General features: G+C 48.9%; 1 protein-coding gene across 1 annotated transcript in view; it reads right to left on the bottom strand.

Moving 5' to 3' along the window:
- The window catches only part of LOC144155066 (T-box protein H15-like), a 127,282-nt gene extending 113,323 nt beyond the window's left edge, over window positions 1-13,959 (bottom strand). The window contains 1 exon segment of the mRNA XM_077686298.1: window positions 13,691-13,959. Within this exon segment, the coding sequence (XP_077542424.1) occupies window positions 13,691-13,856 (166 nt within the window). The 5' untranslated portion in view covers window positions 13,857-13,959.
- Between the last annotated feature and the right edge of the window lie 935 nt (window positions 13,960-14,894).

Here is a 14,894-nt window from a genome sequence, read left to right as displayed (position 1 = left end):
TGTTACTCAACGCGTACAAAAGAACGGCAAATCGACTATTTACCAAAAGAAAAGAGTTACGGTGCACGTTAGCAGGTTGCGAGAAAAGTGAAACCTCTAGGAGCGAGAGTAAGGCAGGGGGAAGGGGGGCGACCAAATTAGATTATGCCTTAGCCAAAGGCTTCAGAGGTGACCACTTTTCGTTGTTCTCCGCAGAAGTTGCGCTTTAGCAGAGTCGGCGTAAGAAATACAGGTATAAGTGCATGCCGGACAAAGAGAGTTAACATTCGTTTATCCGCTACTATTTTTTCATCGGTGTGCACAATGACGATGTCAGTGCAAACAGCGTCACAAGTATCGTACAAAGAACACACACACACCTATAGACAAATTGACTGCGAGATATAGCCGCTTCAGGAGTGACCGATGGACATATAAGCTGCCACGCGATGAGTGAGGGAAGTAATTTCCAGAGCAATTAAGGCCAGCGAAATCCCCAAAGAAGCAGCATTCGTATGGGAGATAGCATACACATAAGGGTCACAGATTAATGCAACGGGGCCGCGTTCGGCAAAATATAATGATTCAATAAGGCCATGTTCGCCCTTCCACCTTCGTCCGTATGCCTATAGTCTCGTAACCTACCTGAACACCTCTGCGGGGTTGCTGATTTGGTACACCGATAAAGAAAAGTGCTTCTCAAGAACTTGATTATAGTTTTTACACTGGTACGAAATGCGGCAAATATTTCTCAAAGTTTAAATGGTGCTTATGCGTACCAAAGCAGCACCAGGGCTCTAAGGAGCACCGTGGAAGGCTACGGATTGATGTAGATGAAGGCTCTTAAGAATCGCCGCAGGTGGGCTTCACCACAGCACTCCACAAAGACAAATCATCGTGACCAAATGTTCAAACTTGGCGAATGACGAGGCCCAGCATGCGATTACACCAAAATATAGTATCTGCGATGTGACAACAGCGCTATAGGCGCGCCTCTGCAGCGCTGGGATGACAGCGCATATATACTATATTTTGCTCTAATCGCATGCTCCGCCTGGTCATTCGCCAAATTTGCGCATTTGGACACGATGATTTGTCTTTGTGGAGTGCTGTGGTGAAGCCAACCTGCGGTGATTTCAGCCAGGGTGAGGGTTTTTCGGTGTCAGAACGCCCCCAGAAATTTTCTGAATGCCCCATCCCGCTTCTCCCCTCTTTTCAGCCTCTTTTTCGCCCATGCTATTTACACTCCGTATAGATGTATTAAAACTAAAAACCTTATAGAACAGCGTCAACTTGTTGACAAAAAAGGTTCCTGGGAGTGCCGTGTGCACTCTTATTTTTTGTATTGACATTATAGCGAACGAGGAATCTAATGTATTAGCTTTGTTAAAGCAGAAAAAATGACTGAGACATTGTTTGGGAACAGGCGCTTCTTTTTATTTTTTGTAATTACCGGCGGCGTATAAGAACCCCCGAAAAATATTTCTGTGGTCCCCACTGATGTAGACCGCCTGCGGTACCGCAGGCGGTCATTAAAGGACGTCCTTTAATTGGCGTGGAGACTCGTACTACAGACGTTCTTTGATTCTCGCCTTAATCAGGAAAGCAACTACCCGAGCCAGAAGTCGAACCCACTGACTCGTGCTAAGCACCCCAACGCCTCAGCCCTGCGTGAGCATCCTCGGCGAATGATTTTAGAACCCCCCGAGAACCGCAGGGAGGCGACCATCGTGACCTGCTCCTCGTGTCCCGCTCCAGCGAGGGCCACAATGCATTACATGCTGCGGGAGAGCTCGGGGCTCGCGGCGGAGAGAAGAGCCCGTCTGCCGCCGAACATCAAGACCCTCCAGGAATGGGCATCGCCTCCTCTGGGCCGGGCTCACCCAAAAGAGACCGTCATGTCCCTGTGGACTCTCGCAAGTACCATGGAAATACACAAGGGGATGTAGACGTCCTCACCTCTTTTACCGCCTTCCCCATCACTTCTGAATAAAGCATAATAATAATAATAATAATAATAATAATAATAATAATAATAATAATAATAATAATAATAATAATAATAATAATAATAATAATAATAATAATAATAATAATAATAATAATAATAATAATAATAATAATAATAATAACGAATCGAAAGCATGAAGTGCCCCGTGAGCCAAAAATCCGGTGTCTTCGTCGACCGTCCAAGCGGATGGTATCAACAATGGCCGCGACGGTGCAAATAGTAAAAACATGTCAAAAAAGTAAAGCTCGTTGTGACGTGAAATTTCTCAGGGAGGTTAATTAATGGCTTCGAAAAGAAAATGCACACTTGGGTGTGAGCTGGAGTCAAGCCTGGGCCTATACGAAGTTCCAGATGAGCCCGCTACCGTGTCGAAGATAACGTTCCTTCAAAAGTACGTATGAATAGTTGTTTAATTATACTTAGCCAAGGTGAAGGCGTTTGACCAACCTTAGACCAACAAGAAACCACTGATTACTACCAATAGTCGTCGTCAAATGGTGAAACTGCCCGTATCCAGCGCACGTGCGCCTGCAGAAGATCTTTCACTGAGGCCGTCATGGCCATCGCGATGTGCCATACAATTGCAATTTCTACGCGAGAAGCTTCCGACTATAATAGCACGCGGGCTGAGCAGGCGGTACTTCCCGCGCCGTTATTCCAGTGCACCGACGTGGCGCCTGAACAAACAACGCTGCGCAAGTCACCCGTGCCGAAACTGCTTCTGCGCCCCACAGTGTGACCTGCGTGACTGCAGCAGCAGCCACGAATTCGGGGTCGCGCCGTGACGGTAGAGATCGTTGTATTTGGCAGGCACGCGACGTCTTGGCCAGCGAGCGCCCTCCGCGTGCACCTTCCGCACCCCGAAGAAGGGCCCGCACGAGAAGGCGCCCGGGAGGCAGATGCGATGATAGTGGGACACGCAATAGATGGCGGCCGATAGGCTTCGGGAGCCGCGTGCACGCTTGGCGGCTCCCATTACGGGAGCGCAGTCGTTGTCCACGCTTCCCCTGCGGCCGTAATGAACGGCGCGCGAAACCCGTGTCAACAGGGCGCCGAAGCCGTGTCCAAGGCTCGTTCTCGCCGCCTAAGCACACGCGCCGAGGCTCTCCTATCTGAATATGCGTACACGCCCCCTTGCACACGGGGCGCGCGCGCGCCATCCTGTTGTCCGCGCGATTGTCCCCGATCTGTAATCAGCCTGCTGCTGAGCGATGCTTCACTAGTCGCAGCTGCGGCGGCCTCCCTCGCCGATGAGCGCCTGCATATTCATGCACGCCGGCTTGGGAAATCCGCCGGTGACGCGTTGCGGCCAGGCGCATTTCGGCAGCGTACCCCGAAAGATGTGAATGCGGCTCTTATTAAGACACGACAGTTCCGGCATATATATGGGCTCCGCCAATCGCCTGTGCGCATTGTCCGCGAGGGAGAGGCACCAAACGGCTTCCTTTCGCCTTGACTCATCGTGCGAACTCCGCACGGGGCCCATTGTACCCCCGACGTCCTCTCCCGGTTTTACCAGCCGCACCAAAAGCTGAAGGAATCGCGCGTGTTGGCGCCCGGGCGAAGCTCTCGTGTGACACCCTTGCATGAGCGGGCCTGCATGCATCTGTTCTATACCGCTGTTTCAACAACGCACAACACATGCATGAGCATTAAGTTGCGCGAACACTACTGAGCCACCACTGTGCGCGTGCGATTCGCCACTGACAGCGAGTCATTACCGACGTGGCAACGGCAAGCGCTTTTTAAACCCAAATCCCCGACCACGAAATAGAGGGACATTGAATACCTACCTACCTGGACGTACCCAGGCCACTCGACAGCAAACCGCGGCCAAACTTCCGACCGTCTATCGGCTTCGCACACCCAGTGGATTGGTTGCGCCAATAACGCAGGATGCGGAGCTGATTAACATACGCTGACAAGGTATAGGTTTCGGGGCGTCCAGGACAGGCCGAGAGCCCTGCTTGAGGAGGAACCCCTGGGAGTTCCAATCTTCGCCGCTTGAAGGACAGCCATCAGGCTACAACACTAATGACGTTTCCAATCAGTCAATCGCCACCGTATGCTTGGACGATGTTGCATATAACCATGCTACCGAACGCGAACCAACGCAGTGGCGGTCCCAAAAATAAGAAGCTGAGGACCTTTTTTTTTGGGGGGGGGGGGGGGGGGCGATCGCCCCCTTCGCCCCCCCCCCCCAAAAAAAAGGTCCTCAGCTTCTTATTTTTTGTTTTTTTCGAAGCATTCTACTTGCGCGAGGTTAAATCCCACTTTTGTGAGGTCGCAAACGTGTTGCGACCGTCAGGAATGCAATATCGAGTCAGCCGTAGCACCGCCTACGGGGAGTCAAAAACCACTGTGTCGCTAAGTGATTTGTGCGCAAGCGGGTTATACAACATACACGCACACGCCGGCATGGTTATCACCTCCTCCGCAGAACTGGCGCAAGGAGAGGAGCGGTGCTTATTCGACCCACAAAAGAAAAAAAAAAAAAGAAAAAAAATCGCCCCCCCCCCAAAAAAAAAAAAAAAAAAAATTCGCCCCCCCTAAAACCAATCTCTGGGACCGCTACTGAACCAACGTGTCCAAATAACTCGACGCAAACGGTTAGGAGGCAAAGAGGGAGCGAATAGGGATCAAGTAAACGACCCTTCAGGGATATCTCTTTAATTAGCGATACTGCAACCAACAGCGAGTCAATATGAAGGAGCCGGAAGCATGGCTGAAAGAAGATTCATTTAATATTACCTGCTCGAGCGTGCTTTGCGTGTATACGAGCCTTTTTGCGTGGATCGCTCCCGTAATAACTACGAGCAATATTTTGTACGATTGCTCAGTCATGTGCAAACTTGGTACACAGGTAAATTGTATTTCATGGCCTATCAATAAATGGCAAGCTTTGCGACAAAACGCCATTCCTCCATTCGGGGTAAATTAAAATCCGTCGTCGCCTATATATACGAAGAAAACTCGGGTGGAAGCACTGTTCAATGCACCACGCCACGCGTTTTAATGAAACGATGTGGGTTGTTGTGAACTGGCCAACAAGTACCGCCGCCAGGTTTAGCGTTCAAAAAATGAATTTCGAGTGTGCACGAACAAGCACGTCAGGTTGCATATTTTTGTATGTTAGTATACTGGGACGGTGTAAGATTGTGCGAAAGTACCAGCTGCACGAAAACTGTTGAGATGCATACAACAGTCACAGTGGTATACTTTGTGCGCCAACGACTGATGCGTTCTGCAAGAAAGCAGTGCGTTTCGGTTTTGTTGGGCTTCTGTTTTTGCTTTGTGATCCCTTTTCGTTCTCCCCCTGCTTTCCTTATTAAGCAAGTCGTGGCTTCCATAATAAAATATTTTCCAACAACTTTATGCGCTCCTCAAGAATGAAGGGAAATCGCTGTAATTTGTCGATTGTACCGTTCAAATCCCTCTTTTGCCGGCGACCGTTAAATATATAGTCAATATAGAGCACGCAAGTATAATAAGTTCCATATACAAAAGGTCACGTGAAACAATCGCTTCCTCAGCACGAAAATATATGCAGTGAAAGCACGGCACCGCATATGGATACTGCAAATATATACTGTCGCAGCCTCTTATAAGAAACCAGCAGACTAATATATATGTCGTGGCAACCGAGGTACGCACTACATCATATGCAAGATCCAAAATAAGGGCAGCGGATTGGAAACGCGTGATGACAAGCTTTTTTCATGATTTACCAGCGCAAATTAAACGGGACGAGAGAGGAGTACACAACACGAGCGCTCGTGTTGTGTACTCCTCTCTCGTCCCGTTTAATTTGCGCTGGTAAATCATGAATGTATACCAACTAGCCCAGTTCTCGACCTTGTGACAAGCTTTTTTTTTTTTTTTTTTTTGCCGCGCAACATAGCATACTGAGTGACAAAAGGCAGGTGAAATTGCTTTGCCTAATCTGCCGTAAATTGTTGGTGCGTTTTTTACTTGCAGAACTTAAGGCTAACGGTTGCCTTCAGGTTGTCGAATGCATCGTTTGATTATTTGCATTTGCTGATTTATCTACTCCAGCTTCACTGGCGGTTTCTCTATGCCTTGGCGTTACTCTGCTGAGTTTATTGTGGGGGTCACAGTCAGACGTAGGCAGATTACCTCACTAATTTTGGCCTCACCTCAAACTCAAATCAGTATCCTCGACTTCGCCTCAGCCTCAACTTCTCCGCTGAGGTTAACGTAAGCTTACGCAAGCTTGACTCAACATTTGTTGAATACGAAGACGTCACATCTAACTTAACGCAACGTCCGACTTCACGCGGTCAGCAGCTAGCAACATCTGACCTCATATCACCCTCACATAATATGGTTAAGGTTGGGGCCCATTTGAGGTTGAGGCCGACTTCATCAATTCGCCGGCCTATAGTCTCAATGAAGCTTGCTCCGTGCATAACCCCTTCGTTTGTCCGCAACGCTGTGATCGGAACAGCTAAATGGAGTTGCAGAAAAAAACATATGCCTAGCCGCGCTCATTCGCTTAACGCGAAACCATTAAATCGCCCATTAAACGAGAAGGCCGGCGTCTGCGTCTGTACAGGCTCCTAGATTACCATTGGCTGCGACGCGTTCCATATAGTGCGTTCCTCAGGATGACAAAGAAAAGGATCGCGCTGGCGTGCGCAGAGACACATGGAAAAGCGGAGAGTGCCTCTTGTGAAACCGGTTTAATTTCGGCACGGGGTGCACCGAGCTTTGCGTGGCGCATATGCACCTTTCCCTTACTTAAACCTTGATAATATCTCAGCACGTTCTGGGCTGTATTGCGCATGCGCAGTTAGACGATGCTGTCGACTGCGCCAACTAAATGGGCGCTAGCACAGCCCAATAATAAAGTGGCTACTTCCAGTACGAGGAAGGTGAAAGGTCTATAGCGCCGTGCAATATTCAGTTGGAAATTAATACTTCTGCATTCACAACTCATAAGAGACGCTTGGTCGTCCTCGAAGTTTTTTTTTATTTTATTATCTTGGGAAACAGACAATTTTCACTTCTGACATATCGAACAGAGTAAATAGCAATTAAGCACGTAAAAATAAAATAGTAAATACTAAAAAAATAATGATGCTGATAACAAGAACAGAAAAAAATATTGCAACTTAGTCTTAGGTCTGCCAGTGATTTCACCAACGTAGTATTTCATTCTAATTTTTTTTTTCTCCAAAATAAGGTGTGTTCCAGTTATCGCAAGTAGGCACCATGGGAGTCATCCGGTATAATTTAAACCAAATATCAGAGCTAATTGAGATCGCAGTAACTGATCCACTGTTACAATCGGCCCCGTTATAGCATGTACCCGAGTCCCTTTAGGAGCCATGGGGACGAAATGTGAAGCCGGGGATATTTGTCCGTTGTACGCGCCTCGGTTAAGCGAGCGTCGACTGTATACATTGACATAAGCGGCTAATAGGGCATGTGTACAGTTAAATGCAGACCCCCCAGTACAGATTCACCGCATCTCTGTTGCGCATGTGAGCTTAGTCTATCGCTCATTGCAACAGAAGGAAGCCGCCTTTTAGAGCGACACTGAGCATGACATGACTTCGAAATGCCAAAAAGTTCCTAAGAAAGATGCCGCGTTCTGTGCGCGCGCGTGCAGTCAAACTGTTGGATTCAACACTATGACTTCGTACTGCTAACAGCCATCGGTAGAGATTTTATACTGCACTGCTCCTCTTGTTTGCCCACCAATTGGGACGTTTTTTACAAGTTCCTTGAATACGCGATGTGATTTTGATAACTGCTTGGTGCTCCCATTTTAAATCTGTTTGAACGCTTTTTCAAGCGAAACACGACATAAACATTTACATTTTGGGGCTTTTACGCACCGAAAATTTACATTTTGGGGCTTTTACGCACCGAAACTGCACCTGTTGAGCCATGAGCGATGAGCGCCGTTGTGGAGGGCGTCGGATCAGTTTTGACCAGATGGAAATTTTTAACCTGTGCAGAAATCTCCAACCACGGGTGTTTTCACACTTCGTTTCAGCCTGAAAAGAGGCTGCCGCGGCCGGGAATTGAACCCGCGTCTTTAGGCTCAGGAGTACAACGCCTTAGCCACTGAGCCACCGCAGCGCGTGTAAAACACGTCCAAAGGAAACAATCTGACAGCCCCCGCGGAAATGTTGCCTCCAACACGCAACCATAAATTCACTTTCTAATTGAGTATTTATACGCTTAGAAAAGAGAGAAAACGGCAAACATTAACGTTAACGTTGACTTTATAAAGCAATAGCTGCAGGCATTTTAATTGACTTTTTCTGGCATACCTAGATAGCTAAGCGTGAAAATCAGTGCATTTGAAATGCACGAATGAGGAAAACGAGAGTGTCATTATAATAAACGTCATGCGCAAACAGAAAATAACTCGTCTCATCAAGATATGACAGCCACGGGGAGGAAGCTCCAAAATTGCATGCAACGAGTACACCATATATGTTACTGAAGAAACAATGCAAGCAGACACTGTGCAAACAACGACTGTGACATACGCGTGCATGGTTTCAGATCATGCGGTCGCCCGTGCAGCACTACAACGTGACCGAAGCACACTGTGGTGCTGTATGGGCAAGAAAAGGGTAGAAATAGCGTCCGAATTTCCAGAGGCGAAGTACCCGAGATGGACAACAGTTGCGGTATTTTCGGTCATAAATGCCACATGCGCGCTTCCTTTCTCACGTGGCACACTCCCCCTTTTTTTCTACACTCCAATAGGCGAACAGGAGGCGAGGAGAAAAAAAAAGCAGGATTCTTATTAATTGACTGGTCTCGACACAGTTCCAAACGCTGCAGAGCAGAAAAAAAAAATTACGACGTGCAGCTTTGGACGCAATACATTTTTTCACAAACAGGAAATACGGACGCGAATAAGCAAAAACGCCCGTGTGTCGAGGCTTCGGCGCACGTTCAACATCCCCAAGTTGTATAAATTATTCCAGGGCCCTCCACTGTATACGGTCCGCTTTATAGCCCAGGTGCAGCTTTGGCGCGTTAAACACCCAAATTTGATTTTTTTTTTTGTCACGAACAGGAAATAGATTTAACCGTCCATTGATACAAAAATACCTCAAATGACTTTCGGGCCGCAACTACACGAAAAAAAAAAAAGTCTGAGAATAATAGTTATAACATCATGACGTAAACCAGGTCAGGATATTTATCACTGAGCTAGCGGCTTAATCGCACGGACCGTATTTGCTTCACCTGGTAGATACAGTGCTCGATTTCACGCATATAGTTTAATTTGAAGAAATTAGTTCGCAACATATTACTATTCTTTTTCCACTGGTGAGCGAAAGTTTCAATTTCATTTTAATGATTTATAACCACAATATAACAATGAAAGTATATACACGACGGTTTACGCATTGACGAATACGTCATTTTACATTTGCGTAAGACTGAAAGCCTGTCCACGCATGCAGAACGATAAGTGTAGCAAGCTAGCGGGAGTCCGCGACGAGCGCGGACGGAACAGGTGTAATTGCGGGGTGCCCCGCTGCGTAATAAATATGGGCAGGTCGCCTGTTACCTCATCAGGTGATAGACGAATTTCGTGCTGACGTTCCCCAAAGTTAATTACTCCATATTTTTTTCTGTCGTACGCGATCGTGTGCACAATCATTCGACAAGATGGTCGGATGTACATGAGACTTGTGCAAACATTTCAAGGAAGAATGCGGCATGACAGGAGATAACATCTGTTGATCTCGAAGACATCGTGCCGCCTTATAAGTCTTAGAAAATTGCGCTCAAAGTACTCACGTGAGTGACTTAGCCAACTGCAGGCAAAAGACTAGGTGTATACGTGTGCGCACGTATCAGTCGGCGGATTCGCACTTGTCAGGGCCTCTTTCCCTGCTCTAATGGATTTAGCTCGGCTGTTCCACTATACTTCGGTGCACTTGGCGTGGTGCGAACTGGCATGTATGCACACGTGTGAAACACAAGCGCCAGTGACCCTCGGGATCGTATTCAGTTATAGCTCCTGCGTAAGAGAAGCCTTCACCCTCGAGTTGCAAATTCTACAAACTGAACAGTCAGTGCATATTTGCACTAACCAGTTATGGGGCGCGGACTAGTCTTCTTACGATGCGCCTTGATTGGTAATTTAAATCGGCACCAGTAATTACGGGAGGGGTACATGGTAGATGGCGTCATGTGCAGGCCTGTGATGCGCAGGGCGGGAAATGGACGGACACCCCGAGAGAAAACGTGGGTACCGAGTGATCAGACGACCATGTTCGCGGGCAAATAAGGCATTCGTTAGAACATTTCATTGGAGAGGCTTTTGCTCTTTGGCGGGAGTCCAACGGCTAGTGATGGTGGTTCGCTTTCGCAAGACCCACGCGCTTGTAATGTTTCAAATTTCGGCACAAGTAGGGCGTACAATTATTGAACAGTAATTACGATCTTTTTCCTTGGGAGGATGTTCGTATATATGCATATGGTGTATAACCGACAAATTTTTTCAAGCACACAGAAGGGCTGCAAATACGAGCAAGGCAGCTCTTCTGGTTTTTTGTTGAAACGTAGATGTCCCTTGTCCTAAGTTCTGTCTCCTAATTGCTTCAGGGACTTACTTACTGATCTGAATTGATTGATTGATTGATTGATTGATTGATTGATTGATTGATTGATTGATTGATTGATTGATTGATTGATTGATCTAATCAGGTCTTACAGGTTGGAAGTTTGCCCAAAAATCCTCAGCTAATGAAGAGGTCACTAAGAAAGACATTGTTGGGAGGACAAGATTTTAGCTCTTTTTTACTTCTGTGTTCCAGGCATTTTCATTCCTTCTCGCTTCTCTGCTTTTATACGAACTAAGGGCTGTTTTTTGGCCACATCAAACATATTGTCACGAATACTTGGCATCACGGCCGAGAAGGGCCAACTCAAATGAAACAATTCCGTGGTTTCAATTTAAGGATCAATTATTGCTTTTCGTCACTTTCTTTCCTGTTTTCTTTTCGTGAATTAAATTGCTGAACCGTGCCAACAGGAAGAAGCGAATAAAAATAACAAAGATGTCAACAATCCAGCTTTGCGAATGGCCTGTACAGACCAATGTCAGCACCTCTGCGCAACAATATTGAATCTGCGAGCGGTGTGACAACGCAGGCGCTTGTAGCATGCCGAGGCTGGCCATATGGGGTCCGAGCTGACGACGCGGCACAGGTGAGGGATATTATGAATCCTTGCACGCACCAAGCCTCTGATGGCGACGTGCCTTCTCGCCTCCTCTCCACTTACGATAATTCCAGCTATTACTTAGTGAACGTGCTACGGAGTTGGTGAGGGAAAGCACAGCCAGCTATCAAGTACAATAATTTTAATGGCATTTTCATCCGTCTCATAGCGAGGTCAATTAGCAGGCAGCAAACGCTTCCGTCCCCGACAAAGTGAAAATTTCATTTGAATGAGTATCAAGGAGGCTCTTCATTTACATTCGCTACACAACCGCAGCTGCCCAAATATATTCCCGAAAAAGTCGTAAATGTGATCACTGAATGCATGCAGCTGCCTGCAGGTAAGTTCAGTGACTCCCTGGAGTCATCCGTAATAAAGGTGTGCAATATCGTCGATGAAGGCGCTACAACTCTAAGCTGATTTCTCTATTCTAAGCCTCGAAGTTCGAGAAAGACAACGGCCTTTGGGTCACCAATGCACGCAAAGTAGGATCAGGGGTTGGATAAATAACACGCTACATGCGCCGTAGCAGCGCACTCCTTGGAACAATCAAACCACACGCCACTAACACCATAACATCAGGGGAGATGCTGAGGTGAACACACTTTCACCCCAACAGGTTTTCGCGCCCACAACATGTATAGATCACGCCTGCAGCGCCAGACGCATCACCGTAAACACTGCTTTCAGTCGGGCGGCTTTGGGGAATCACAGGGTGAATGGGGAAGGGCCGGACGAGAGGGAAGCATGCTACCGTCCACACTGAGAAAAGGAGCAGTTTCTCAGGTGGTGCATACGCTCTCTATTCCTAAAGGCACTGACGCGGAGCGTATATCCTGAACTGCATACAAAGTCTATTGCCCTATTAGCACGCCAGAGCAACCGCATGGATTGCCACGATGCACCGGATTGCCACTGCTCACGGGGCGCGGTCTCTTTCCCCATTAGCACCCAAGAACTATCGCGTGATGTATAAAGGCTTATTACCACTCACGAGACCCAATGCACATCACACCCACACTGTTTCTTTATCACTGTGCGTTCGCTGCAGTATACCACCCATTCATCAATGTCTAACAGGCGCTGTCGCTGCCCAGAATACTTGGGCATAGGTATAAAGCCAGAGTTTCGGTTTGTTTGATGGCCTTCTTAAGTGCTATGGGAAATTCGTGCTCGCGAACAAAACCAGTGCGCGCTCATGCCAGCGAAAGAGATAGAAAAAGCGATGTAGCAGCTGTGCTATGTAACAGCTGTGCAGCATGCTGTGTTGGCTGCCATGTATAAAGTATTCATATTCAATTATCCACTTTCGTACATTTTAAGGAACAAAAACTTGGTACTGCAGGGACAAGTTTATGCCGCAAAACCTCAGCGCCCAACCGATAACGGCTGCACCTATGGGAATGGAACATTCATCAGAGTCCTGCGCAGTATCTTGATAGCCTCACACCACCGATAGGATCGCCGTGCTTTATATCCCGGGATGTTTCCCGTTGTACATTTGCATTACAATACGCCCGTTTCACGAGTAACAATATTTTTTTATTTTTTTTTCACTTTCACAGCACCAGTCGCGCAGCTTATCGAGGCGTTTTACGTAGGCCACGTGCATCAGTAAAGTACGCCAAATTGCGCCGTATACAAGCAGACCACACATGAGTAGTGTGCCACATTCATTTTTCAGTGTACAGTAGGTCGTGCACGCATAGGCAATGATTGCGGCTTGACCTGCTATTTTGTCCGGTCTCTCTCGCAGGGCAGTGTGTGTGGGCACGCAAGCATTATCTGAAAGGGACCTATTAACCGCTGAAGTACACACGTTATTATGCATTGCCCATTTCGCCATATACCTCACTCGCTGCGGCTTTTACTCTCGACCGGATAGCTATAATTATTTGTCAGCTGTCCGGTTATGCGCGGGCACTGAGAAGGGTAAATGACTAGAATTTTCTTTTTATGAGCTTTTTGAACCAACTGTGTGCGTGTGTGCTGCAGAAGAAGTGCCTGCAACCACGTATCAGTGCTCGATTTCCTATGTCACATCAAGCGCGTATGGGTTTCGGAGCCTTTAATAAGTAAAACGAATGACTAAACAGGCGAAACTACGGCCGTGCGCTTCGAGACTTTCTTAGCAATTGCACAGGTCGTCGGGGTTAATGACGCATTCGGCTCGTTTCCAGCAGTATAGCGATCGACCTACGTGAAAGTGCTACTCCTTTCTGCGTTGCGTCCCGCGTCTCCTAATGAACCTCCGGGCCGTTATTATCGCCAATCCAGCCGAGCCTGGCGCGCGTCCAAAAGAGCCGGGGCCCCCTCTGCCCGAGCACGCCCTTTGTCACAGGTGCCCGCGACCTGTCCGTCGGCGACAGGTCGAGGTCACGTGATGGAGGGCCTCCCAGAGCGGTGCCCGGGTGGTCCTCCTGGGGCGCGCGCGGGCCCCCTGACCCCGAGCGGTCACTGACAGCCACTCACCGGCGTCGAGCAGCAGCGGCGGCGGGCCCGGGGTGTCGGCGTCCGAGCCGTCGTTGGAGCTGTCGCACGGCCGGCGGCTGATGAGGGCGTCGATGGAGAAGTCCTTGGCCCGCGCCGACATGGGGCTGGCTCTGGCGGGTTCCATGTGCGCCGCCCGCACCACCATAGAGTCCGGCGGCCGGCTGACTCCTCGTATCCGTACGCGGGCGCCGCGGGGCTCGGCCGCGGTCCGCTTGTGGCGCCTCCAGCGGCTCTGGGCAACGCCTCCGGCTGGAGGCCGAGGGGAGCGGGCCGGCCGCCGGACGCGCGCCGCTCGCCCCTCCCGTCGCCGGGGGCGGGCGGCACGGCGCGCCTGCCCATTGGACACGCGCAGGCGGCGAGGGAGCAGGCGATGCCACCCGCGCTATTGATCGCCGCCGCCGACGCTTGCGCCGCGCCAGCCGCCGCTGGACCACGTGCACCACGCCGTCGCACCGGCCGCCACCAGTCTTCCTCGGGGGATCCTCGACGCTGCCAGGTCGCACACCCGCGGCCGCGCCGGAAGTCTTTCGCCCGCGGCCCGACTTACCTAGTTCGTCTTTTTTACCCTGTGTTCGCACACCAGTGTGTCACGAATGGCTTTCAGCAGTGAGGGTGCACGCATGTCTGCGGAACTCAGAAGATGCAGTCTTCTGGGTTGCACAGTCTGCGGTGGTCCAAGAAAGGCTGTGAGGTCATAAAGAGCAAAGAATGCGCACTTGGCGACGGTCGAAGATAAGGGCCGTTGTGGGGTTTCACTCTGGGCCAATTCGAGAAGGGTATTGCTGTAAGGTCGAAAAGAGCCAAGAACGCAGAATTAGTGGTGGTGCGTAGAAATAGGGCTACTGGTCTGGGCCAGTTCAAAAAAGGACCATCGCTGGGGTTCATAAATGGCCAGTCATTTAGCAATAGCGTAAAAGTAGCATTTAGAACACAGCTAACAAAGCTTTGGAAGGTTACAGACTGAGACAATGACGGAACGGAATTCCCTCTGAGAGAGATGCATAAGGGACAGCAAAGCTACGTGTGCTTTTGCGTATTCTTTTTGTAATAAGCCACTGGCCCAGGTTCAGTTTCCGCGCTGTCGACGCTGCTTGTCTGCGAGGTGGGGAAAGAAATCGGTCTAATTTTTCCTTAAGTGTTTTTAGCGTGATTTTGACGCCCAATGTGCTTGTAGATCAGGCCT

This window comes from Haemaphysalis longicornis, unplaced genomic scaffold, assembly GCF_048455015.1.
Source record: "Haemaphysalis longicornis isolate Haplotype H1 unplaced genomic scaffold, Haemaphysalis longicornis Haplotype H1 scaffold_1, whole genome shotgun sequence".
NCBI lineage: Eukaryota > Metazoa > Arthropoda > Arachnida > Ixodida > Ixodidae > Haemaphysalis > Haemaphysalis longicornis.
The sequence above is the reverse complement of the archived record's forward strand: the minus strand, read 5'-3'. Positions and strand labels throughout refer to the sequence as shown.